Source organism: Notamacropus eugenii, chromosome 4 (assembly GCF_028372415.1).
Source record: "Notamacropus eugenii isolate mMacEug1 chromosome 4, mMacEug1.pri_v2, whole genome shotgun sequence".
NCBI lineage: Eukaryota > Metazoa > Chordata > Mammalia > Diprotodontia > Macropodidae > Notamacropus > Notamacropus eugenii.
This window is the reverse complement of record NC_092875.1, coordinates 89521330-89547226: the sequence shown is the minus strand read 5'-3', so window position 1 is coordinate 89547226 and position 25897 is coordinate 89521330. Positions and strand designations below refer to the sequence as shown.

The 25897-nt window shown below is 43.7% G+C and overlaps 1 protein-coding gene and 1 long non-coding RNA gene across 9 annotated transcripts in view; one reads left to right on the top strand and one right to left on the bottom strand.

Annotated features, from left to right (window-relative positions):
• Window positions 1-25897, top strand: part of RHPN1 (rhophilin Rho GTPase binding protein 1) — a 51110-nt gene that overhangs the window by 1140 nt on the left and 24073 nt on the right. For 2 of the 6 annotated variants that reach the window (XM_072602842.1, XM_072602840.1), the window contains exons 2-5: window positions 18098-18213; window positions 20579-20707; window positions 23517-23592; window positions 24533-24610. In XM_072602842.1, the coding sequence (XP_072458943.1) occupies window positions 18098-18213; window positions 20579-20707; window positions 23517-23592; window positions 24533-24610 (399 nt within the window). Of the gene's footprint in view, window positions 1-18097; window positions 18214-19005; window positions 19197-20578; window positions 20708-23516; window positions 23593-24532; window positions 24611-25897 lie in introns of those variants that run through there. The other 4 variants (XM_072602843.1, XM_072602841.1, XM_072602844.1 and 1 more) reach the window with 3 other exon arrangements.
• LOC140500345 (uncharacterized) lies at window positions 1808-18881 on the bottom strand. 3 transcript variants are annotated; one of them, XR_011965700.1, is made up of 3 exons: window positions 18746-18881; window positions 14048-14272; window positions 1808-2560 (listed from the first exon to the last, which is right to left on the bottom strand). It is a non-coding gene; the product is annotated as an uncharacterized lncRNA (long non-coding RNA). The 3 variants fall into 3 exon arrangements; XR_011965699.1 differs by lacking the exon at window positions 1808-2560 and adding an exon at window positions 3215-4910; XR_011965698.1 differs by lacking the exon at window positions 1808-2560 and adding an exon at window positions 13480-13779.

The following is a 25897-nucleotide window of genomic DNA, read 5'->3' as shown; positions in this document are numbered from 1 at the left end:
TAGCACTTGTCTGGGCCATTGCTACCAAGTATACTGCCTCTGGGAAGTCTGGGGCTGCCCTAGCCCGAAATCATGACTTCTTCCTCTCTTCCTGGTAGGCTTCCATTTTACCTCTTCCATAGGATGCTTGGGACAGCTTTGTTGCAGTGGTGGTGGTTGTCCTGAACTATTTTTTTAGAGCTCTATTTTTTCTTTAACTTTTGATAAGTTTCCTTGTTCTCATTCCTCTCTCTGGCCTCTCATAACCAGTTACTAGGTTTTGTTAATTCCACCTTCCCCAAATATCTCACATCCCTCCTTTCCCCTCCCCTCCATTTCCACTACCATTCTACCACACCATCACCACCACTGCATGGACCATTGCAGTGACCTCATCTCTACTCTCTCCTCCCCCCAATCCATCCTTCATACTATTTCCACAATACAAATCCTTATGAATTAAACTGGTCATGCTGCTCTGCTCAGAAATCTGGTCATTCTTTCATACATACATACGTACATCTACTCAGAAATCTTCAGTCACTTTCAGGGTAGTAGTAGCAGTCAAGGAGCAGGACAATCTGGCAGCACTTTAATTCTTAGCCTTATCTCTCATGACTCTCTTGCAAAGGACTCTGCTCCAGCCAAAATGGACTACTCTCTTCCCCTCGAACATGCCAAACTCTCTTACTGCCACATCTTTGCCCATGATGGTCCCCATTTGTTAAACCCTTTCCTATCCTTTAAATCCCAGTTCAAAAATCACTTCCTCCAGGAAGCCTTTTCCTGATTTTCCTTGCAGGTTACAATGACCTTCCCCTTCTAGCCTCACCCAAAAGGTTACAAGGACCTCCCCAATATACTTACGTACCATGTTTGTGTCTTTTCCCCCTTCCCTCCATGAAAGCTGGGACCTGTCATCTAAATTTTCTGTCATTTCTATAGCAGTTGAAGATTCACAAAACAGTTTCCTATCCTGGGAAGTAAGTAGTTATGCATGTTATCTCCATTTTATAGACAAGGAGAGATAAAATGCTTTGTGCAAGTTCACACAGGTAGTCAGTCAATAAGCATTTGTTGAGTGCCTAATATGTTTTAGTCCCTGCCCTCCAGGAACTCACAATCTAATGGGAGAGACTAGGAGCAAACAAAATATGTGCAAACAAGCTACATACAGGATAAGTAATTAACCTAAGGAAGGCACTGGAATTAAGAGGGTTTGGAACAGGCTTCCTGGAAAAGATAGTATTTGAGTTAGAATTTGAAGGAAGCTAGGAGGCTAAATGTGAAAGCCACAAAATCTCAACATTGTTTTTTTTCCCAAGACAGCCCTCCTTATGGAAGGCAGTGACCTTATACATTGTCCTTTCCTGGCTAGAGAGTTTCTCTGATTGATATAATAATAATAATAAAAACATTTAAGGCTGGGGCTTTGTTTCCCTTGCTTTAATTTTAAAGGATTTTTTTCCCAAAGCAATTTGTAATCTAAATTGAAACCTCCCTGGGTTGCTGTGGGGTTTAGTTTTATATATATTTTCCTCATTGAGGAAACTTGTTGTTTGTCCCTCAGTCTGGAAGAGGATCACTGGTGAAGCATCAGTGTCTGAGAAGCTAACTTGCCCAGGGCCACAGCTGGCAAATATCTAGCAGGAGATTCTAATGCACTTTTTGTCTAACTTCTGATGTCACAACCATGTCACACTGTCTCCTCCAAAGCCTAGTAGGTGCTTTGTACACAACAGGTGATTGATAAAATGTTTGCTAAAAAAAGGATCCACTCAGTACCAGACTCTGTGTTAGGCGCTGGAGATTAAAAAATTAACAGTTCTTGTCCTCAAAGAACTTACTATGTTCTGTTATATTTGGGGGAAATGCCATGTACATGTCTAAGTGTATAAAATGTATACAAAGGAAATACAGGTAATTGTGCGTGTGTGTGTGTAAAAATTTTTTTTGATGAGGGAGGAGCCAATAGTACCTGGGTAGATCCGGGAAGGCCTGATGTACAAGGTAGTTCTTGAGCTTGAGCTCCAAGAAGCCTAGGGGTTCTGAGAGGCAGAGTTGAGGATCCAGAGTCTCCCAGGCACAGAGAGATTGTATGTCATGACCATAAGAAGGCCTGTTCAACTGTCTTTGTAGAGTGAGTGAAGGGGAAGTAATGAATACACAATGAGTCTGGAAAGATAGGCTGGAACCAGATGGGGAGTTACATATCACAATATTCCTTCCATTAACATTTTGATTAAGTGTTTGCTGTATACATCCTAGTTTGGGTCTAGGACACACAATTTCATTGAGTAGATGGACAGTAGTTATTTGTTGGTTTGACTTTTAAGTTCTCAGGTCTGTTTTGAGCCTAAGGCCATAGAAGAAATTGCAGATAGCTTTTCTCAATTGTCTTGATGTTTTTGATTGGTCCCAGCCTCAGATTCATTGGAACAAGAGAGGCTTGGCCCTGGAATCAGGGGAACTGAGTTCTGGTCCCAGCTCTACCCCTAATTTGCTGAATTAATGATCTTGATTTTCGCTTTTTCTCTCTGGGTCTTGATTTAGATAGACAAAAGTACTTTCCATCACCACCCTGTAAAGATAGGTAGAGCACATGTTTGTATCCTACCTTTACAGACAAGGAAACTGAGGTTCAGAGAGGAGAAGAGCCAGTCCTGGCACATAGGGTCTTCATATTCTAAGTCCAGATCACCCCTCTGGGTGCCATGCCTTTTAAAAAGGCTTTAAAGAAAAGAGAGAGCAGCAGAGCTAAGAGCTGAGAGCTCTAAGAGTGTTCCCAGGAGACTCAATGGAGCCATCTCCAGTTTCCACTCCCAGACTGGCTGGGGGCCCTGGGTATTGTTTCAGTCAGGGGCTGCTAACTTGAAAGGGCTACCTACAGCCCTGTTCTGGGGGATCTTGTAACACAGGAAAGCTATTTTCCCCATCTCTAGTGACAGGACATAAATTCTCTTCCCAAATGCCATACTTTGTTAACTTTCTTAGGATTCATCAAGCCATAGAATGTTGGCACTGGGAAGTCTCTTGGAGACAGAGAAGCAAAAGTCTCAGTGATTTGTCAAAGAATAGTGGGGGAATAACCATAACTTTACCTCTAGTTTCTATAGAATTTCACAGTTGACACTACTTACCATTAAGCAATCCAGTAAGACAGGTGGGACAAGAAGACATGTGAAATGCCCATAGTCATCCAGTTAGTGAATGTTGGAATCGGGACATACATGAATCTAGGCCCAGTGCCCTACCTCTCAGTGGGAAAGTACTGGATTCCAGCTGAGTATGGAGTACAGAGCCCTGAATTTGAAGTTAGAGGACCTAGATTCAGATCCTTTGCCTCTATCACTACCTGTGTGATTGAGTCTCTTAAGCTCTGTGGGATTCAGATTCCTCATTTATATTGTCAAGGGATTGGACAAGATAGTCTTTGATGTCCCAGCTCTAGATCTATGATCCCATGGCATGAGGTTGAGGGCTGGTTGCTAAGGGCCAGGTGAGCGATGCAGACAGTTGAATGTTGTAAAGAAAATTCAAAGGAGATAGGTGATGGAAGACTTCCTCGGAGACTGCTATTTCACTCTGTGTCATCTTCCTTCACTTCCTTTACTCCCTGCAAGGGGAGCCCTTTCACCTATAATTTTTAATTTCCTCCTTTCTTCCAGAATGGAGTTGTCCTGAGTGTGAATAGGGACCAATGGTACTATTTGTTGTTTGTTTATCCTTCCCTCTGAATGGCATCAGGAGGATGATGTCTTGACTTGCAAGTGAATTGGATTTAAGTGAAGCAGAGCTGTGCCAAGTCATTAGCTTTATTCTTTCCTCCAGAGTTATCGGAGTCTAGTGGCAAGACATTATTTAGGACAACTGGCGATGTCCTTGGGGGGTGAGGGTGGGGGGAAATGGTACATTAAAAGAGGAGGGAGTGGAAGAGGTGGAGCCCCCAGGAGTTAGAATACTATAGCTGAAACCTCTCCACCACATAAGTGAGTGATCTTAAGAACAAAGCATGGAGGCAGCAAAACAAAGGATAGATCCAGGGATGGTGAGTATCCATTTTAGTTGTATTGAAGGTGAAAAAAGAGAAGTAAGACTAGAAAGATAGGTTGTTAGGTCCTGGAGGGATTTGGATGCCAGTCTGAGCAGTGTAGAATTTATCCTGTGGGCAGTGGGAAGCCATGAGAGTGTTATGAGCTGGGGAAGGGTACTGCCAGAGCTGGTATTTCATGTATGTTCTTTGTGTAGAACACTGGAGGGAATGAATATAAGGCATTTATTTGGTGCTTACTGTGTGCATAGTATCATCCTTAGTGTTAGGGATATAAAAAGAAAAGTAAGACAGTCCTTGCTCTCAAGGGCTCACAATCTGCTAGGGATCACAACACTGGGGAGGTTTAAGCTATAAGTCAGATGGAAAAGTTAGGGTGTAGGGGAAAAGCAGATGTTAAGGCCTATTCTTTAATGCCATTTCCAATAAAATATCAGTTTTGAACCATTTGCCAGTGCCAGAGGACAAGAACTTTCTTTTCTGGATCTTCAGTAACTGTGACTGTAGCATCCACAGGAGTAGTTGCCAGGTTGCTGGCAACATCTCTCCTGCTTCCCAGGACAATGGCTAAGAGCACTGGACAGGCTCATGGATTTGGCATCTTGGGCTGCTTCCATCAGGATCCGGGGGGAGATGGTGGTCACAGTGGTAGTTGATGGTTTGACTTGGCTGGCCCATGCTGCCTCCTGTCTCTCCCTCTGGCTGACTTTATGCTGCAGCTGCGTCAGCTTGACTGCCCTGAGGGTGGGCAGTTGGTGTCATCTCAATACGAGTTCTTTGGTATGAGGACTGGGCTGGAAGCAGAACTGGGAATTGGTGGTCCTGAACCTGCTTCTAGGGTTTTAATAAATATCCCTTCTCAGGTCCTCAGTTTCTTTATCTGTAAAAAAGAGGATGCTCTTAATGGCTTCTGAGGTCCCTTCTAGCTCCAGATCTGTGATGAGCCTGTAATCTTGTGACTCTGAAGCAGACTAGCTTCCCCCTGGAACCCAAGCCTCCTGCTTCCTGCCCTGGGGACCTACTTCTTCTGCTGCACTCTATTGTTCAGTCTTTAGTGTTCTGAAGCTGGAACTAAACTGAATTCCTAGGGTTTTTAATGAGAATAATAATAGCTCTCATTTTGGTGACACTTAGACCTTGTAAGATGCATTTCCCACATCAGTCCAGGGAAGTAGGTGGTGCTGGTATTACCTCCACTGGAAAGATGCAGAATCCAGATATCTGGACTGAAGAACTGGTTCTGCCTGCTTACTGCCCACCTGAGTGACCTGGAGCCTCAGTTTCTGTCTTCCGAGAAGTGCAGATAAGGATATTTGCATGAATTAACTCTCTGGAATTGTTAAGAAGAAAGTGCATTAAAGCCTTCAAGGGCTAATGAATTTTATCTCCCTCTGAGGTAGCCTGAGATATCCTTGGGCCAGGGCTCAGGTCTTTTTCCTTCTCTTCTATCTTCCCATCTTGCCTCCAAACCTTGTTCCCAGCACTGATGCACCTGGGACTGGGTTGAGGTGAAGGCTGGGGGACAGGGGAGAAGGGGAGATCAGTCTTTTAAAAAAAAACTTTGCTGAATTGAACTGCAGAGCAAATGTTCCCAAGCTCTAGCTGCTTGACTGACTAGGTAAGGAGTAGCCCACAGAATGAAAGAGAGAACTCACCTCAGAGCAACTTTTTCCATCACAGGAAAGACAGAATTCCTCTCCCTGCACAAATAACTGTGATAAAAATGGAAATAAATGCCTGCGAGTGTGTGAGAGAGAAGGGGGGAGGGGAGAGAGAGAGAGAGACAGACAGACAGACAGATAGAGAGAGAGAGATGGAGACAGAGACAGAGAGACAGAGACAGAGAGAGAAAGAGAGAGACAGACAAACAGACAGAGACACAGAGAGAGAGAGAGATAGGGGTGGGGGGGATTCCTGTATCAAAGTTTCCATCTCTGTCAAATGGTGGGGTTGCGCTAGACAGGGATTCTTTTCTTTGGGAAAAAAAAATCCAACTATTTTCAGCTTCAAATTCTCTCCCTCCTACTTCTTTCCCCTCATTGAGAAAGTAAGAAAAACAAAGCCTGTTAACAAACACATAGAGTCAAGCAAAACAAATTCCCACATTAACTGAGTCTTAAAAAATGTGCCTTAATCTGCACTTCTTGTCTGGACATATGGGTAGCATCATGAATTTTCTGGAATTATGGCTGGTCATTGTGTTGATCAGAGTTCCTAAATCTTTGCAAGTTGTTTGTCTTTACAGAATTATTACTGTAGAAATGTTTCTCTTGGTTCTGCACACTTTTTTCTGAATCAGTTATTTCCATGTTTCTCTGAAACCATCCCCCTCATAATTTCTTACAGCATAACAGCATTCCGTTACATCTGTGTTCTATAACTTGATCAGCCATTTCCCAATAGATGAGCATCCCTTCGGTTTCCAATACTCTGCCACCCAAAAAGCTGCTATGAATAGTTTTGTACATATGGTAGACCATGGATTCTTAACTTTTTTGTGTATCATGGACCTTTTTGGAAGTCCTATGAAACCTGTGAACTCCTTAGAATGATGTTTTTAAATAACTGAAGGAAATGCTTAATTTAAATTAGAAGTTATTGAAAATATATATTTTTTCCTCAGCTGAGTTACCCTCCTCCCCCCAAATCTAGGCCAGGAGTTAAAATCTCTGAGGTCTTTTCTAGTTCTAATATTCTTTGATTATGTAAGTGTCATAAAAGGATGGGTCAAAGGAACTGGGAATGTTTGGCTTAGAAGAGATGGATGACTTCACACATATAATTGATATCAAATTCTTCTCAAGGAGGGAGGAAAGGACAAAGGGAGAGAATTTAGAACTCAAATTTGAAAAAAGATAGTTAAAAATTGTTTTTACATATGATTGGAAAATATTTCATAAAATAAAAATATGTACTTAAAAAAACAAGAGATAGAGAACAGGATAGCTTTCTTCAAATATTGGAAGAGTGGAAGAGAGAGATCAGATTTGTTCTGCTTGGTCCCAAAGCATGGAATGGAAGCTGTTCAGAGCCATATTTAGACTTGACCAAAGGAAAAACTTCTAAACAATTAGAGCTAAAGAAAAATGAAATGGGCAGCCCTGGGAAGTAGTGAGTTCTTTCTCACCAGAGGTCTTCAAGCAGAGTCCAGATGACCCCTCGTTGAGGATATACGACCATTCCCTTTACAACAGGTAGGAAAGAGATGGACTAGGTGATCTCAGAAATCCCTTTTAACTGAGATAGACAGATGACCAAGAGTAAGGAGCAATGAGGAGAGTGCTCAGTTTTAGCAGTGGAATACAGCTCCAGGAACCTTGGGAGATAAAGCTGCCATGTTATGTTGAGAGTCTACATGATGAAGAGCCTTGAATGAGGATTCACAGGAAGTTAGACTACCCTGAAAGTGAATGTCTCTACTACACACCTGGTTACTATAGCCTTTGACTATACCAGCAAGCTTTCCAACACCAAGTTATTAGAAAAATGCCCAGGGGGCATTTAGTTCAACCCATAAAGAAACAGAAATCCCTAACTGGAGAAAAAAATTAAATAAATAAAAAGTTAACAAAAAAACCCTAACAAAATAAATAGTAATCTAGCCTGTATTGGAATGCCTCCAGTAATGGTGAGTTCACTACTTAGCAAGGTCATTCATTCAACAGCTGGTTCCATTATTGAGCAGCTCCTTCGTGGCCCAGTCAGCAAACCCCACCCAGTAAACAGAACAGGAGCCTGACAGGATGCTTCATACATTGAGGCTGGGTTCAAATCTTCCAACTGAAGCAAACACTAAATGAACTCCTAGAGTTTTAAAAACCCTGAGCTTTAGATTTCTCATCTGTAAAATAAGAGAGTTGGATTAGATGGTCTCTGAGGTTTCTTCCAGCTCTTGACCTGTGACTTTGAAGCAGACCAGTTGCCACTGGAACCCAGGCCTGCTCGCCCAGGGACTTGTTTTTCCGCCACACCTCATTGTTCTATGTTCAGTGTTCTGAAACAGGAACTAAAATGAACTCCTGGGCTTTTAATGAATAATAGTAGTTTGGTGACTCTTTTAAGTCTTATAAAATACTTTCCCCATATCAATTCCGTATGTAGGTTGTGCTGGTATTATCCCCATTAGACAGATGTGAAAGCTGAGGCAGAAACCTTAAGTGATTAATTCTAATTGCTCAAGGTCACACAGTTGGTAAGTAGCAAGCCAAGCCTTGGACCCAGGTTCCCTGAATCTCTTATTTTATGCCTCTTTTCAAAGAACACCACATTTGGAGCCAGAGTACCTTGGTTAGAATGCAAGCTCTGCTGCCTACTTACTAGTTGTGTGAGTGTGGTTGAGTCTTTCTTCTATGAACCTTCTCTTCATCTGTAAAATTGGGGGTGTGGATCTATCCACAGGGAGGGATTCGATGGCCTGGGCTCTCAGGTCATTTCAGCTCTACTGAACAGAGTAATCCTCTACTAAGGAGAGGAGTCAGATGGATCCAAGCAGCTCTCACAAACTCCAAAGTGCAGCCAGGACCAGATTAAAATGTAATTGAGCAATATTTAAAGAAAAATACAACACATTGTAGATAATGTTAGTTGATGATTTTCTAAATCAATGTGTTGCCAACAGGGATCACCTGTGTTTGAGTTTGATCCCTCTCCTCTACAGTACTGCTGAGATATGCTACTAATCCTTCAGGAACCCAAGTAGTTCATGTGCTTTGGTTCTCCCCTGAGTGGGGGATGAAGCAGGTCAGTCCTCCTCTTGTCTTCTTGCCAGGTCCCAAAGGAGTGCGCAAGCTAAGGGCCAGCCCAGACCCAGGAAGGGGCTTCTTGCCTGAGTTCAGCTTTAGCAAGGATCAGAGTCAGAATTTGAACCCAGGCTGCCTAATTTCAAGTCTGGGCACTCTCTCTTCCACACCACTGCCGTCTCTGATAATAACTGATGGTTCTATGGTACTTTAGGACTTACCTATTGCTCTCCTCGCTGTGAGAGATTGAAAAAAGACTCTTTGAAGAGGAGGATAACTAGATTAGATAAACTAGGTCAAGACGTGATTATCCTGCCCAGTGAAAAGTCAGACTCAAAACATAAGGTTTAATCTGACAGGGCTATAAGACTGGATCTCCCTCCTCCCCATGCATTCCCTAAGGCCTTAAGAACATCATTCCAGAAAGAGATCCTTCAGCCATATACTTCTGCCCAGCCTCCCCCCACTTCACTCCCAAAGGACAGCCTTCTTTTTCTGCCATTTTCTATCTGTCCCTCCACTGCTTGGGGGCGGGGGGGGAGGGCTTCAGGGGGGTATCCTTGGCTCTCTATTATCCTAGAGGCAAAATCTATGCTCTGTAGCTTGGCATTCAAGGCCCTGCACAGTCTGTTCCCCTTCTATAGCTAATAAATCATGTCTGTTTGTTTGTATCGTAGCAAACCTCACTCCCCCTTGAATCTAGCCTGCAGCCTGATTCCTGGTTCAGTGATTTGTTTTCTACCATTCCCCATTGTTCTGTCCTCTCTCCCCCACTCTCCTTTTTCTGGACAGCCTGGTATAGCGGAAAGGGACCTGGCCACAAAGCTGAAAGTCCTGGCACTGATTCTTCACTTTGCCATTTACTTCTCTCACCTAGGCAAGGACATTTTCCTCTCTTAGCCTGTTTGCCCCTAAGTAAAATGGGAATAATAATCTCTTGCCACACCTGTTTTACTGGTGCTCTTGTGAGGGCCAGGAATGGATATAAGGTTTGCTCCTAATTCTGAAGTTTAAATTTGACCGAGTACTTTCTCCTCCACAGCCTTATGAGGCAGAGAGCCCGAAGATTATTATTCTCATTTTACAGATAAAGAAACCGAGGCCAAAAGAGGTGAGATGACTTTCTCAAGATTTCACAGCTAGGACATTTTAGAGCAGAGATTAGAATCCAGGGCTTCTAAAGGAGACAAAGGCTTTGTGGAGGAGTTTGGGGCCTGAGTTGGACCTTGAAGGGCAGTAGTATTTGAATAGAAGGAGAGTTAGAGAGAGTCCTTTGGTGGCAGGTAGGAAAGTCAATGAGAAATATACAAGATTTAGTGGTAGAGTAGACCTTAGATCATCTAGTCTAACCCACTAATTTTTAAGATGGAGATGAAGATAGAGTGTTGTGGCCAAGGGACTGGTGATGAAGTCAGGAGAACCTGGCTTCTGATCCTGCCTTAGACACTTACTAGTAGTGAGACTCTTGACAAGTTGCTTGGCCACACTATGTCAGTAGAGCACTAGTGCAGGAGTCAGGAGGACCTGAGTTCAAATATCACCTCAGACACTTGACACTTACGAGCTATGTGACTTCGAGCAAGTCACTTAACCCCAATTGCCTCATCCTGGGTCATCTCCAGTCATCCTGATGAATATCTGGTCACTGGATTCAGATGGCTCTGGAGGAGAAGTGAGGCTGGTGACGTGCCCAGCCCTCCCTCACTCAAAACAAAGTCAAGTGCAAGTCATGTCATCATTTCTCTGATGGCATGGTCTTCTTCAGCAACGAAGGACGAACACAAACACACACAAAATAAGGGGAAGATATAAATTATATATTAGCAGCTGGGGTAGGGGTAGTGATAAGGAAAGGTCTGTAATAGGTGGCATTTGAGCTTTGAAGGAAGCTAGGAGCTTAGAGGTAGGGGTGAGGAGGGAATAGGGGATAGTTTGTGGAAAAGCATGAGATCGGAAATGGGAAGTTCTAGTTAAGAAACAGCCCATAGAGCAGTATGGTTGTAGCCCAAAGTGCACAAATACATAAAGAGTGGTAATCTGTAATAAGCTTAGAAAGGTAGACTTGAACCAGATGGTGCAGGGCTTTAATTGCCAAACAAAGGATATTTGTATTTTAATAAGAATGCAATTTTTGAGCAGGGAAGTGACTTGGTCATACCTGTGTTTCAGGAATGTCACTTTGTTGTCTGTGTGACAAGTGGATTGAGGGACACTTGAGGCAGAAAGACACAATTAGGAGTTTATTGCCATAGTTCAGGAGAGATGTAATGAAGGTCTTAGCTGGGGTGTTGGTTGTGTGAACAGAGGGAAGGGTTCAAATGGGGGAAATGTGGAAATAGAAACAATTTGGCTACTGATTAGGTAGGTGGAGTAAGGGAAAGTGAAGAGTGTTACTGTGGAATAAAAATACAAAGTAGTTGCTTCCAGATAAAGATTTACTTAACAATGCAAAGAGCTGCAGAAGCAGATGAGTTCAAGGCTCTTTGTAGCCAAGGACACTGACTATTGGTTTCTACACAGTTAAAGTACAATTTGGAGGGAGTAAGAAATAGGAAAAACAGGATGTAGGGATTGAGACTCCAGGAGACATTGAGGTGGGAGGGAGTGGGGGTAGTTTTGTGACATTCCTTAAGCTGGGTGATAGTTGGGAGGGGGAGAAGTCTTGTGACTTCTCCAAAATCATATGACTTACATGAAGTTGAGACTTAGCTTCACAGAATGGTGGATAAAAAATGTAACAGTAGTCAAAGATGATCCCCATAAGTGATTGAAAAGGTGGTGATTGTCCTTGGCAAAATTAGGTGAAGTGGGAAGGCGGTGGTGAATTTTGGGGAGAGGTGATATTACTTTCTGGATATGTTAGTCAATAAACATTTATTAAGTATCTACGGTGTGCCAAGCACTGGGCTAACATGTAGAGTTTGAGATGTCTGTGGGACATCCAAAATGTCTGATAGCACTTGGTCATATGAGATTGGAGCTCAGGAGAGAGGTTAGGACTAGATGTAAAGTTTGGGAGTCATCTGCATAGAGATGAAAAAAAACAAATACATGGAAGCTGATGACTGAGAGAGGAGCTGTGGAGAGAGAAGTGGGCCTATCATTGTTGGTTTCTATAGGTATATCTATAGGTATATAGATATATCTCAGGGATATATACCTATAATATACCTACAATTAGGGGGCATAACATAGATGATGATCCAGCAGAGAAAACTGAAGAGTAGCAGTCAGGTTGGTTGTAGGGTAACCAAAAGTGTGCAATGTCATGAAAACCCAGGGAGGAAAGAGTACTTAAGAGGAGAGTGTGGACAAATGTTGCACAGAGGTAAAGAAGGACAAAGACTGAGTAAAGTCTGCTGAATCTGGTAACCAAAAAATCACTGGTTAACCTGGAGGAAATTTCCAGGCTGGAAGCCAGATTGTTAGGAGTAGAGATATGAGAGAGGTAAGAGTTAGTGGATGCAGAGTATAGACAGCTTTTCCTAGGAGTTTGGACATGAAAGGGAGATGATAACCTGATAGGATGATAAAGTCAAGGAAAATTTTTTTTAAGGATAGGGAGTCCTGGCCATATTTCTAGGCATCAGACTTCCTTCAAATTCCAGCTTCCTTCAAAATCCCACTTTTGCTTTTATAGGAAGCCTTTCCCAATTCCCCCTGAATTCTAGTGCCTTTCATTTGTCAGTTATTTCAGTTTATCCTGTATATAGCTTGTTTGTACATAGTTGTACTTGTTTCCCCTATTAAACTGTGAACTCCTAGAGAGCTGACACTTTCTTCTGCCTTTCTTCGTATCTCCAGCACTTAATACAGTGCTTGGCACATGGTAGGTGTTTAGTAAATGTTTAATTGACTAACAAGGAAGGACCCAGTGGATTAGAAGTTAGGCTCCCTCTTTTCTTCCTGACTTCAGAGCTTCAGATGAATGCAGAGTCCTAGGACTCCAAGGGAGCCAGGAACCTGAGATTCTAATCTTGGCTCCACTATGTGTTACCTAGGACAACTTCCTTTCCCTCTTTGTAATAAGCAAAATTGTCCGTTTTACTTCCTGTGATCCTCTGTGTCTTGTTTGGTCATGAACTCTTCCCTTATCCCTACATCTAACAGCTTATTTCTTCCTTGCTCCTTTAATTTATGACACCTTTTAGAGTTTGTTTTGCTTGGGACCAATCCCTCCTTTAATTTGCCCTTCATTTTATTATACCTCTTTAATCTCATTTCCATGCTACTTCGCTTTTTAGTGAAATGTACTTCAGTACCTAGTTGCTGTGTGTGTGTGTGTGTGTGTGTGTGTGTGTGTGTGTGTATTTATTCTTCCTTCCTTTGACTGGTTCTGATGAGAGAGGTTCACCACTTCCTCCTTGTTTATATAGACTTTTACTTGTTCATATGAATTTTGGGATATCATTTTCTCTCTCATTTCTCTCCCTTTGTCCTTCCTGATATATTTCTTTCCCCTTTCCTTTTGCATTCTTCTTTTAAGATCATCAAAACTTAACAGGCCCTCTGCCTTATTAGACTCCCTCTATGACCTCTGATGATGGTTGAAAGGATTTTGAGGAGGCACATGTATAATTTCTTACTTATATTTACCTTTTTATGTCTCAACATTGCTATGTTGGTTTTTTAAAGTTTCTGTGGAGCTCTGGTCTTTTTGTCGGGAATGTTTGGAAGTCCTCTCATTAAAGATTCTTTGCCCCCCCCCCCCCCATAGGATTATATATTCAGTTTCAGTGAGGAAGCTTTTCTTAGTTGCAGAGTGTAGGGTATGTTCAGGGAGGGCCAGTACCTTTGGTGTGATGGCTGCTGAGCCCTTTTCAGGGCTGCTTTCCACGTTTGGTGTCCACCTGTTCCACCCAACTCTTACCTGTGGCTCCAGAAAGCTGTACATGTGCAGTGGCCACACCCTGGTAAACCTTTTTGGCAGATGGATCAAACCAGGTTGAGGGATATCAAACCCATTGGCGAGTTAGGAGAGTGTCTACCCCAAGCATATGAAGACTTCCCCTGGTGGAATGGATGGATGAGAACAATTGGTTCCAACAGCCATGAAGGCTGCTGAAGCAGGCAACATGAAGTGCTTAGAGCTTGGTTACACATCAAAGACGCCAAGGTCATCCACTGCATCCTGATCCATTGCCAGTCATCTTGACTCTATCGTGCCACTGAACTATGATGACTTTGGAGGAGGGTGCGGCTGAGGACTTCATGGAACTCTGGCTCACTTAAATCCAATTTACTCACGAATCAAAAGACATCACCCATACCATTTTACCTCAGAGTCCTGTGTTGATAGGCAAGTGATGAAGCAGCAGATGTGGATACACTGGGAGCTGTAGTCATAACCCTGCACACAGATGGCCCAGGCCACAGGGTCATTTCTCACTGGAAGCAGCAGTGGGACTCGGCAACCCCCTGGTGTCTGAGCAGCCTTTTAAGGATTGTACTGCTTATCTCCTGGTATGAAGAAGGGGGCTAGAAAAGGTGCCCTTAACACTGTCTGAAACGGCACAAATGAAACATGGGATACCCAGATTTGGAGTATCCACCCTAAATATTCACACCGACTATTAGTACCCAATCTATGGTAGAGCATTCCCAGCTCGTATTGGTCTGATTAGCCACAGTCAGACACATTGAAACGACTTTGTCTTTATCGTGGTGATGTTGTTTTGGTCCTCTTTGAGAATGAAGGACAACAACCAACCAACTATTCTTAGTTGTAAATCTATATCTTTTGCCTTCTGGAATATCATAATTTAAGCTATTCACTCCTTTATGTTGGTAGTTACTAAATCTTGTGTGTGTGTGTGTGTGTGTGTATTTGTCCTTTGTTGTCGAAGAAGACCATGCCATCAGAGAAATGATAACATGACTTGCACTTGACTTTGTTTTGAGTGAGGGAGGGCTGTGCAGGTTACCAGCCTCACTTCTCCTCCAGAGCCATCTGAATCCAGTGACCAGATATTCATCAGGATGACTGGAGATGACCCAGGATGAGGCAATTGGGGTTAAGTGACTTGCCCAAGGTCCCACAGCTAGTGAGTGTCAAGTGTCTGAGGTGATATTTGAACTCAGGTCCTCCTGACTCCTGCACTGGTGCTCTACCCACTGCACCACCCGGCTGCCCCAACTAAATCTTGTGTGATCCTTGTGGTTTCTTGGTACTTGAATTCTTTCTTTCTAGCTGCTTGCAGTGTTTTTTTCTTTAACCTGAGAGCTCTGGGTTTTAGCTCTAATGTTCCCGAGAATTTTCATTTTGGGTTCTTTTTCAGGAAGTGAATGGTAGATTCTTCCTATTTCTGCTTGGCCCTTTGGTTTTAAGAGATCTGGGAAATTTTCCTTTTTAAGATTTCTTGAAATATGTGGAGGATTTTTTTTAATGGTAATGGCTTTTTTTTTTTGATAGTTCACAAATTAAATTATTTCTCTTTAGTCAATTTTGCCCGTCAGTTGCTTTAGCTGTGAAATGCCTTATATTTTCTTCTTTTTTTTAGTCTTTTGATTTTGTTTTAAATATTTCTTTTGTCTCATGGAGTCGTTAGTTTCTGTGTGGTCCATTCTAATTTTCAGGGAGTTTGTTTCTTGGGCAAGGTTTTTGTATGTCTTTTCTAAGCTGTTAATTCACTTTCTAATTATTTCTTCCATTCTTTTCCATTTTTTTTTCTCTAGAGCCCATCTTAAAAAATTTTTAACTCGTTAAAAAAGCCAAACTTTTGCTTCATCTCTCCTAGAAATTCTACTTGAACTCAAACTATGTTTTTCTTTGAGTTTTTTTTTTTTGTAGATGTTTTGGAGTTATTTTCTTTTTTGTGAGTTTGTATCTTGAATATCCCTGCCTCCATAATAGCTTTTTATGGTGGGATTCTTTTTTGTTTGCTCGTTCTTCTGACCTACATCCTGACTTTAACCTTTATGTTAGGACCAGACTCTGCATACTTCTGGAGGAAATGTCTGGCCTGGACTTATTGCTGCTTTCCGAAGATTATTGAATGTTGTATCATTCCAAAATCTCAGGGACAGTCCGGGAGTGAAAGTCCTTATGCTTTCAGGGCTCCCAAAGTGGTTGAATCTAGGGTAAAGTCTGATTGTTGTCTTCTGCAAAGTTCCTTGCCTGGGTTTGGGTATGAACAGACCTGTGGTTTTGCCATGTTTGGAGTTCCAATAGACTGCTGTTGGACTCAGTCACTATTAGCTAACTGGAGAACTCTACTTGTTTGCAGTGACAGAACTGTAGGTTCCCCTTTGGTCTGGGATTCCTTGGCTGATTATTCTGCTAAAGGGTTCAGACTGGTCTGGAGGCTGAAACTTAGACCTCAGCTCTACTTTGCTGCTGAGGTCAGTCACACAGCTGTTCCTTATTTCTAAACTTGCTTCTTTCTTGGTACATAACCTATGGCCTGCAACACCTTGAAATGCCACCCCCCAGTCTGTCCAAGATCTGTGACCCATAACTGAGTATTGAGTAACTGAGCTACCAGTTGGCACCTGCTCTTGTACCTTTCAGAAGGCCAGGCCTGTCTCTGACGTGTCTGAGGCCTCTTCTAGCCTTTGTGCGTAGCTCTTCTTGTCCTGGAATGGTCTACATGTGGCTGTACCTGGCTATTCCCTGTCCCCTGCGTTCAAAGATGCCCCTGTCTATGCTTGCCTGAGCTGGAAAAATGACTTGTGATTTTTTTCTTGAATTTCCTGATCAGGACACAGTCTTCCCGACTATAGGCCTAGTACTGTACCAGCTCTGCCACTGACCTGCCCTAGAATCTATCCAACATTCTGGAGTCCTACTCCTAGGTCTTTTAACATTCTCTAGTACCCATGTAGTACCCCATTGTCCATCGTCCGAGAGTGAGATCTCTCACTCTTGATAGCTGACAAGCCTACATCTTCTGAATGTACGTCTCCTTGAGAATGCCATTTACTCTTCTTAATGGACTGGCTATATACTGCAGCCTTTTTATAGGAAGGAAAAAAGAAAGAAATGGAGAGAAAGAAGGGATGAAGGGAGGGAGAGAGGGCCTACAACGTGCCAGGCTCTGTACTAAGCACTTTACAAGTATTTGTGTCATTTGATCTACCATATGTCTTTGTCTTCTGCATCAGTTATGCTTGTGATGTTCCATAATGCTTGACATAGAGCATCATCAGAAAAATATTGGTGTTAAAGTGATGGGCTTTTTGTGTTAGGGAAAAGTATGGGAGCCTTGAAATCCTTGTGTCATTTACCAGACAATCCAGACTGCTCACATCTTCCTATTCAAATCGGGGTCCGAGTCATGGTTCCATCTGTAGTGCCTTTCTTAGGCATCTGTGCCAACAGACTAATTCAGTGGATTGCCCGTCCACTTGCCCGCCATTGCTTGGACAGTAGACATTCTTTTTCCTTATCCGTATCATTTTTCCTATGTGAGTGTTGAATATCTGATTTGTGACTGTATCCTAGTACCCTGGGGCTTTATGCTACAGTATATAGCAGTATTTACAATATGATGTCACCCACCAACAGTAGCATCTATAACCTCTTAACCATGTATAGGGGCATAACATCTACAGTTCCACTCTGCACTAGAAATATTCTACGCCAGTGGTGAACATTTTTTGAAAACAGATAATCTATTTTTTACCTCACTTGATATTTCTAATCAAAAACTCATTAAGCAGAGTATGGTCTAAAATCCAGATTCTCAGACCAGACTCAGTCTAGTGTCTGGGGTTAGGAAGTGGAAGGGGGAGGGATTTATCATGGTAAATTAACTAATGGACCAGATTTAGTCTTAGGTTTCTTGTAGGTAGGTAACACTGTGGCTTTCACCATGATTTTTGAGGGAAGTAGAGTGGGCCCCTGAGGGAAGTATTGGCCTTTCCATCATTGGAGGGTGGTGATCATTCAGTGGGAATGTTATAGTCAGGCAGAGGTTGAACTTGGAGGCCTCTGAGGTCTCTTCCAGCTCATAAATTCCATGCTTCTCTGAGACGAGATTGGGTATAGTAATGAGCAGTTCGGAATGCTTGTAAAGTCCTCTCTATTTTCTGAAATGTGACCCAGGCCAGTCTCATTCTTCAGATATCGCAGGGACAGTGACAATCCTGGGGGCTTATGCTGATAATGTAGGGCATGGAGGAAGGTATCCAATTTCTGGATATCCATATGGGGTAAGGAGGAGAAGGGAGCAAGATGTTCTTATGAGCAAGCTTCTTGGAGGAAATGAGTTTTGGAGCCAGGGAGGCTAGAAGTAGGCATGACAGCAGGGACAGATAGAGGTCTGAGGTCTCCAGCTGGACAGGCCATCTGTCCTACCATGAACCCTCTTCAATCACCTCCCTGCAGGGCTGCAACCCCTTAGTCCAGACCCAGAGGAGCCGCCTGCAGAACCACCGGGCCAGGATCAACCAGCAGATCAACAAGGAGATGAGGATGCGCACAGGGGCAGAGAACCTCTTCAGGTAAGTGCCCTAGACTAGCCAAAAGGTTCTCAGAGTGGTGCAGGCAACATAACATTCCAGGGTTATTCTCTGGGAAACTCCTTGTGAAAATTGGTCCTAACCCACTTCCCTGTGTGGGCCATGTCTCTCCCCACCCAGTCTTGGACGCTTCTTAAAGGCAAGAGCTGTCTCCTCCCTCCCCCACTCTAGGGGTTCTCTGAGGATTGGTCTGTGTTCCCCCCATTCTGAGGCCAGGTATATCTCCTATCCTGAAGGCAATAGTTGTCTCCTCCCAATTCTAGGGGTTCCCTGAAAGCCGGTTCTGTATCTTCTTTCCCTTTCTGGGAATTCCCTAGCCCTGGCCTTACCAACTGCCCAGTGGGCATTTTCAACTGACTTTTCTATAGGCACAGGTTCCCTGAGGGCAGGGGCTTTATCATGTTTCAGGGCCTATCTGGAGCAGGGGCTAAGATGAGAGTTGGTACCCTGGGAGAGTAAATATATGCTTATTCTTCAAGGACACCTGACTTCCTATTCTAACTCCTATACTCACCAGTTCCTCCTTTCTCTTTCCTTCAGGACTTCTTCCTTCTTTGCAAGGGTGCCTCCCCTCAGGCTCACTCTCAGTATGTGGATCCAGGTGTCCTTCCTCTCCCTCATGTTCTCTGCCCACACTGTGCCCATTTCAGCCCCCACAGCCCCTTGGCCAAGCCCCAGTCACCCTGGGACATTTGGAGGATGATGTAAGCCTTGATTGTGATGACTTTGTCCTGGAACAGCTCCTCCCTTGGTCATCCCTCACAGGCCTCCCCTCTTCCTCAGAGCCACTCTGGAGAGGAATGCACTGTCTCAGCTCTTGGTGATGCCTGGCCCACAAAGGAAGGACTCAGAGCTGGGTTAAGATTCATGGAATCACAGGTCACAGATTTAGAGTAGAAAGAGATTGAGATCATCTGGTCCAATGAGGAGGAACTAGGTCTCCAGAGAGGTTAGATACGTGGCTAGTAAGTAGCAGAGGCAAGATTTGAATCCAGGTTGATCAGACCCTCAGCAAGCATTTATTAAGCTCTTACAGTGTGCCAGGCTCTGTACTAAATTCTAAGGATACAATGAAAAGTAAACTTCTTTGATTCTAGATCCAGCCCTCATTCTACTGCACTGCTGCTAACTCTAAATATAGTTTAGAACTAGAAGAGACTCATAGAGATAATTTCTCTGAACTTGTGTCTCTACAGGATGGGAAAGCAGGGCTTGCCTAAGCAGAGAGTCTTAGGATACTTGGATTGCAAATTCATCCCTTTAAACCATCCCTTTCCCCCAAAAGGTGCCCTGAAAACCCCTCTTCTCTGACTCCCCCTCGGCAGGAAGAGGGATTAAAGGAAGTTTGATGAGGGGAAAGAACTCTAGTCTGGGAGTCCGGGGGTCTGGGAGGTATTCTTCATCCTGGCTTCCTCTGAGGGGATTTAGTCCTTATGGTACCAGAGTAGGAACTATTCTAAGTAAGGTTTGTAAAGTACTTTATCTTACTTGATCCTCATTACAACCCTGGGAGGGAGGTGGTATTATCCCCATTTTGCAGATGAGGAAACTGAGACTGATTGAAATAAAGTGACTTGCTCAGGGCCACACAGCTGGTCAGTGTCTGAGGCTGGATTTGACCTTAGGTGTTCCTGGCTCCAGGTTCAGTGTCCTAGCTGCTTAGCCACCCAGCTGCTTCCAGTGACTTGGCCAATGCCTCACAGACACTAGGTCTTAGTGCTAGGATTCCAGCTTGGGTCTTCGGATTCCAAGTCCAACATTTTTCCACAGTAAGTGCTTCAAAGGGAATGTTCTCCAGACTCCTTCCTCAGTATAGGCATTTTCCTGTAATAACAGAGTCACAGCTCTCTGTATATGTTTCTACTTATTTAATGACCCTGTTGAGAAAAATGTGGGGGTCATCTAGGTGATACAGTGGTTAGAGCACTGGGTCTGAAGTCAGGAAGACCTGAGTTCCAATCCAGCCTCAGACATTTACTAGCTTTTTGCCACTGGACAAGTCACTTGGTCTCTATCTGCCTCGGTTTCCTCAACTGTAAAATGGGCATAATAATAGTGCCTCTCTTTCAGGGTTGTTGTGAGGATCAAATGAGATAATATTTGTAAAACACTTAGCACAGTGTCTGGTGCCTAGGAAGTGTTTAATAAATGCGGCAGAGTTCTGCCTCTCTGACTTGCTAGGGATGACTCTGGGCCCAGTTAGTCTCTTCCCTGATTTGAGCCTTGGGTTTCTCCATCTATGAAATGGGGCTAATAATTACACTGGTCTCCCACCTCTTTCATCACACTGTCTGGTAAGAACAACTTCAGACTCCCTAAGTCAAGACATTTGTGGTTCTTTCCCTAGAGCTACCACCAACCACCGAGTCAAGGAGACCGTCGCCCTGGAATTGAGCTATGTGAATTCTAACCTGCAGCTTTTGAAGGAGGAGCTGGAGGAGCTGAACAGTAGTGTGGACGTGTACCAGAACGAGAGGTGCCCAGTGTGGGAGGGGAGGGGGCTTTCACTTGGAATCCAGACTTCTTATTTTTAAGAAGGGGAAACTGAGGCTCTGAGAAGATCCCTGTCCCATTGGTGTAGGAGTTGGGGCTTATAATAACAAACATTTAATGTTTCTGTGCCACTTATATTTAAATTATTCTCCTTTGTCCTTTGTAAGGGAGGTGGGGGGAGACAGGAATGACTAGGTCCATATTGCAGATGAGGGCACTGAGGCAACCGGGAAAGGTCACCGGCAGCTAATAAGCAGCTAGTAAGAGTCAGAATTTGAACCCATGTTTTCTCACCAGAAATCCAGGATCCTTTTCTCTCTCTCTACCCCTTCCCGGGGATTTTATTGGTTCTTTGTGGGTGCAGTTATCATCTCTTCTCAGATGACCCCCAGACCTGAGAGCCCCTCTGGAGCCCCTCCAGCTCTGCATCACTAGCTCCCCATGGGATGCTTCCCACAGGCTGTTCTACAGGCATCCCAAACTTGACATGTCCAAAGCACAACACCCTCTCTTCCAAATCTTCTTCCCGGCCCTTTCAGTCAGTTAGTTGTGCAACCCTGAAGTCATCCTCAACCCCTCACTCTCCCTCATAAGTGGCTAATTAGTTGCCAAGTATAGTGGATTGTTCTCCAAAACATCTCTTGAATCTGTTACTTTCCCTTCAACTCATTCAACCTTGTCCTAGCTGTTATAGTGACCTTCCACTTGGGCCTCCTGGCTCTTCCTCCTCTAATCCACCTTCTAAACAGCTGCCAAATTGATATTCCTAAAATGAACATCTCGATTTGCTCAATAGAACCTGTGGTTTTCTATTATCTCTAGAATCACACACAAATTTCTCTGTTGGGCATTTAAAAGCCTCCACAACCTGACTCCAAACAGCCTTCTAAGTTTCTGGTATATTATTCCCCTTTATGAATTCTACAGTCCAGCTAAATGCCCCTTCTGACTTTTCCCCACAGGTAAAAATTCTACCTTCTATCATCCCCTTGCCTGCACAAACTCTCCCTTGGGCTTGTAATACCCTCTTTCCTCATCTACCTTTCAGAGCCCCTAGGTCCATCCACAGCTCAGCTCCTAATTGAGGCCTTTCCTGATTTCTTCTCCTTTGAAATTACTAAGTATTTTGTTGTACATACTTAGGTATACTTGTATTCCCCTAGAATATAAGCTCCTTGAGGGCAGGAGTTAATTTTTTTCCCTCTTCCTATCATCAGTGGCACATAACAGGCACTTAATAGATTCTTACTGATTGATTTTCTACTACCACACAGTTGCCCTGATTCAGGGTCCCTGCAGCCTCTTCTTTCAGGCACAGCGTCCATCGTCCCTCCTAGAGCCACAGATTTCTGCAAGTCTTAAGTCTCCGTCACTCTAGAAATGAGAGCTATTATTATCTGAGAAGCCAAGTGGAAAGAATGCTGGCTTTGGGTTCAAGAGACTAGAGTCAGAAGGGGCCTCAGACATCGTCTAATCCAGGGTTTCTTAAACTTTTTCCACTTGCAATCCCTTCAGCTCTTCTTAAACTCTGGGAAGTGCTGGATTCTATCCAAACTCTTCTGTAATACAGAGGAGGAAAATGAAGGCTCAGAGAGGGAAGTGACTTGTCTGAGGTCACACAGCTAAAAAAAAATAGCAGAATGTGAATGAATTCAAACCCTGGTCTCCTGAACCCAAACCAGTGCTTTTCTCACTGTATTACCAAGTGTCTCATTTCAGCACTCATTTAGCTTACTAGCTGGGTGACTTTGGGCAAGTTAGTCCCATCCTTCTTACTAAGTCTCAGTTTTCCCATCTGGAAGATGGATGCAGTGATATTTTCTCTCCCTCCTGTATAAGGTTGTTATGGGTTTATAAAGTGCTATAGAAATGTTAATGGTTATTATAACTGTCTTTCCTTACCCCATTCCTGGTGCCTCATTTTAAATAAGGGTCCCCTGAGTCTGGGGTTGGGAGAGAGCTAGGTGCCTGACTACAGGAACCATAGGACTGGGGCTCCTGGTTTGGAGGTGGGAGAGACTCTGGTTCATGGAATCTCAGAATTAGAAGGGACTTAAAAGGTTGTTGGAATGAAAGACTACGTGAAAAAAGCATTTATTAGTCCCTGTTTGCTAGACACTAGGCTCAGCACTGGAGATGCAAGCATCAGCACAATGTAGTTCCCGCCTGCAAAGAGCTTGCTTTGGTTTTGGTTTTGGTTTTTTATTTTTGTTGTTAATATTTATTTACTTTTAAATATTTATTTTTTATTTTTACTTGTTTAAAGGAATGACTTTCAACAGGGTGAATGACACACTTGAGAGGGTTTGGTCTAGGCAGTTCTGAAAGCTGTGAATAAAACGACAGGCCAGCCCATTGGCTTGTCTTTTCCAGAGGGCATGTTGGTATTGATTTGAATACAGTTCTTCAAGCCTAGAGGTAGCCAGGAGGGTCCATCTGGATTTGTGTGAGGCAACAGCAGAAGGTGGCCTGGGTTAAGAAGCTTGGTGCCAGAGTGGGCACTGGAGGTCAGGCTTAGCTCCTTCTGAGCATGGTCTTCCAAGGGCTGGTCTGAAGGGTGGAGGAACAACCCAGATTGGGGAGGGAGGAAACAAGTATTTATTAAATACCTGCTGTAAGTAAGGTGCTAAATACCGTACAAGTATTATCTGGCCTTGGTGAAGAAGTGTGGATCTAACCCCCTTCCTTGTCCAGGCTAGCTACTTAGCCTGGGGGTAGGGTGGGATGAGGGGTCTTGGAGAGGTCCTGGACCTCTGGAGGAACCTCAGAGCTCAGAGTCCCTTTTGTTTCAGTGAAGGCATCTGTGTCCCCATGATTCCACTGGGGCTGAAGGAGACCAAAGACTTGGATCTGGCCACACCCCTGAGGGTAAGTCCTTGGTCCTGACTGAGGAAGGTTCCAATCTGGGGGAGGGACAGGGCCTCAACCCTCAGGGAGCCCCTAGTCTGAGAGGAAGATGACTCTTTCCTGAGGGGACCGTACAGCCTGGTTGGGAAGAGTCTGGTAACCTGAGTTCCAGTTTCTACTCTGACATGTCTTAGCTGCCTGACCAGGTGCAAGTTATTTCTCCTGCCTCAGTTTCTTCTCCTGTAAAATGGATCGCACTGTCGATTTGCTTTGGCCAGATTCATAGATTCTTAGGGAATGGGTCTTTCAGACCATTTAGTCCAATTCCTCCTCAAACAGGAATTTTCTTTAAGATGCATTCAAGAAGTAGTCGTCTAATCATCCCTTGGAGACCTCTAGTGAGCTCCTCCCAGGGGAAGGCTGCTCTACTTTTGGATAACTCTAAGTTTTACAAAATTTTATAAAATTTTTCTGTATGCTGAACCTCAGTCTATACCTTCCACCCAGTGTTTTTAGTTCTGCCATCTGGGGCCAAACATAACAATTCAAATCCTTCTTCTCTGTGATAGCCCTTCAAACCACAGGAACACAGACTTAGAGCTAGAACAGGCCTTAGATGCCAATGAGTCCAACCCTCTCATTTTATTAATAAAGAAAGAAACTGAGACCGAGAGGTTAGGTGACTTGCTTAGGGTTGAGCAGCCGTTTAGTGTCTGAGGGAAGATTAGAACTCAGGTCTGCCACTTTGATTCAAATACTTGATAGCTACTATGCCCTGCTCAATTTTTGTTCTCCAGGATAAGCACTCCTAGTCCCTTTATCTGATCCTGTTATGGCATGATTTCAGTCCCTTTCACCATCCTGGCTGCCTTCCTTTGGACCCTTTCCAGTTATCTGTGGCTTTTCTAAAATGGGACATTCAGAACTATATACCATCCCTTCGTTCCCTTTCATTCCCCAGGAGATGATCTCAGAACACTATGGTGAGGACAGCACGTCCTATGAAGTGGAGATCAAGAAACTTATGGACCTGAGACAGGTGTGTGGGCAGGTACCCAGTGACTCAGCAGACCACGTAGAGAGACATGAGTGGAACATATGAGGGTGAGGGGTGTGGGGAAGGAGCTCAGGGGGAGGACAGGGTGGATGGAAGGAGCTCAACTTGGAATCAGAAAATACAGTTACCCCTGCTACATTGCAGGGGCTAAAGGTCCGGTGCCCCCATGATCAGGAAAATCTATGTAAATTATTTTGGCCCTCCCCTTGTACCAGAGAAGAAGTCTGAATTTTTTATTTTTCTTTTATGGGGTGTTTACAGTACTTTATTGTAAAATTTGGGTCAAGTATTTGGTCATAGGCTCTATGTCATCTAACTTTGTCCTCTGCAGCTTCCACAAAATTCCTCCCCAAATTCCCATTTAATTTCTTATGCTGACTCTCAGTCATGATGTGGAAGGGATCTCTGTACCTGGGTTCCAATTTTGGCTTTGCCACTTATTGGCTGATTAGCCCTGGGCAACTCACTTTGCTTCTATTGATTTCATTTTCCCAGTTTGTAAGAAGGAAGGAATTAGATTGGATTGTCCCTCAGGTCTCCTCTAACTTTAAGCTTTTGTGATTCTGCAGGTAATAATAATAATAGCTAACATTTATGGAGTACCTACTGTATGTCAGGCACTGGGCTAAGCACTTAAATAGTAACTAACGTTTATATGGTACCTACTATGTGTCAGGGGTGGGTAGGTGGCACCATAGTGCACAGCGTGCCAGGCCTGGAGTCAGGAAGACTCATCTTCATGAGTTCAAATCTGTCCTCACACACTTAGTAGCTATATGACCCTGGGCAAGTCACTTAACCTTGTTTGCCTCAGTGTCCTTACCTGTAAAATGAGGTGGAGAAGGAAATGGCAAGCTACTCCAATATCTCTATCAAGAAAACCCCAGATGGGGTCATGGAGAGTCAGACACGACTGAAATGACTAAACATCAAAAATACATGCCAGGCACCGTCTGAGGAACTTTATAAATATTATATCATTTCATCCTCACAACAACCCAAGTGGGTGTGAGGGGGAGGGGACATGCTGTTATTATCCCCATTTTATAGATGGAGAAGCTGAAGCAAACAGAGTGACTTGGCCAAGGTCACACAGCTGCTAAGTATCTAAGGCCAGATTCGAACTCTGGTCTTCTTGAATCCAGGCCCAGCACTCTATCCTCTGTGCCAGCCAGCTGCCCAAGTGGGAATAGGTAGGGCCCAAGTCTCTTGAATCCCAGCTCTGCCCAATAGAAAGAGTTAGAAAGGATGCTATATATCGCTTAGCAC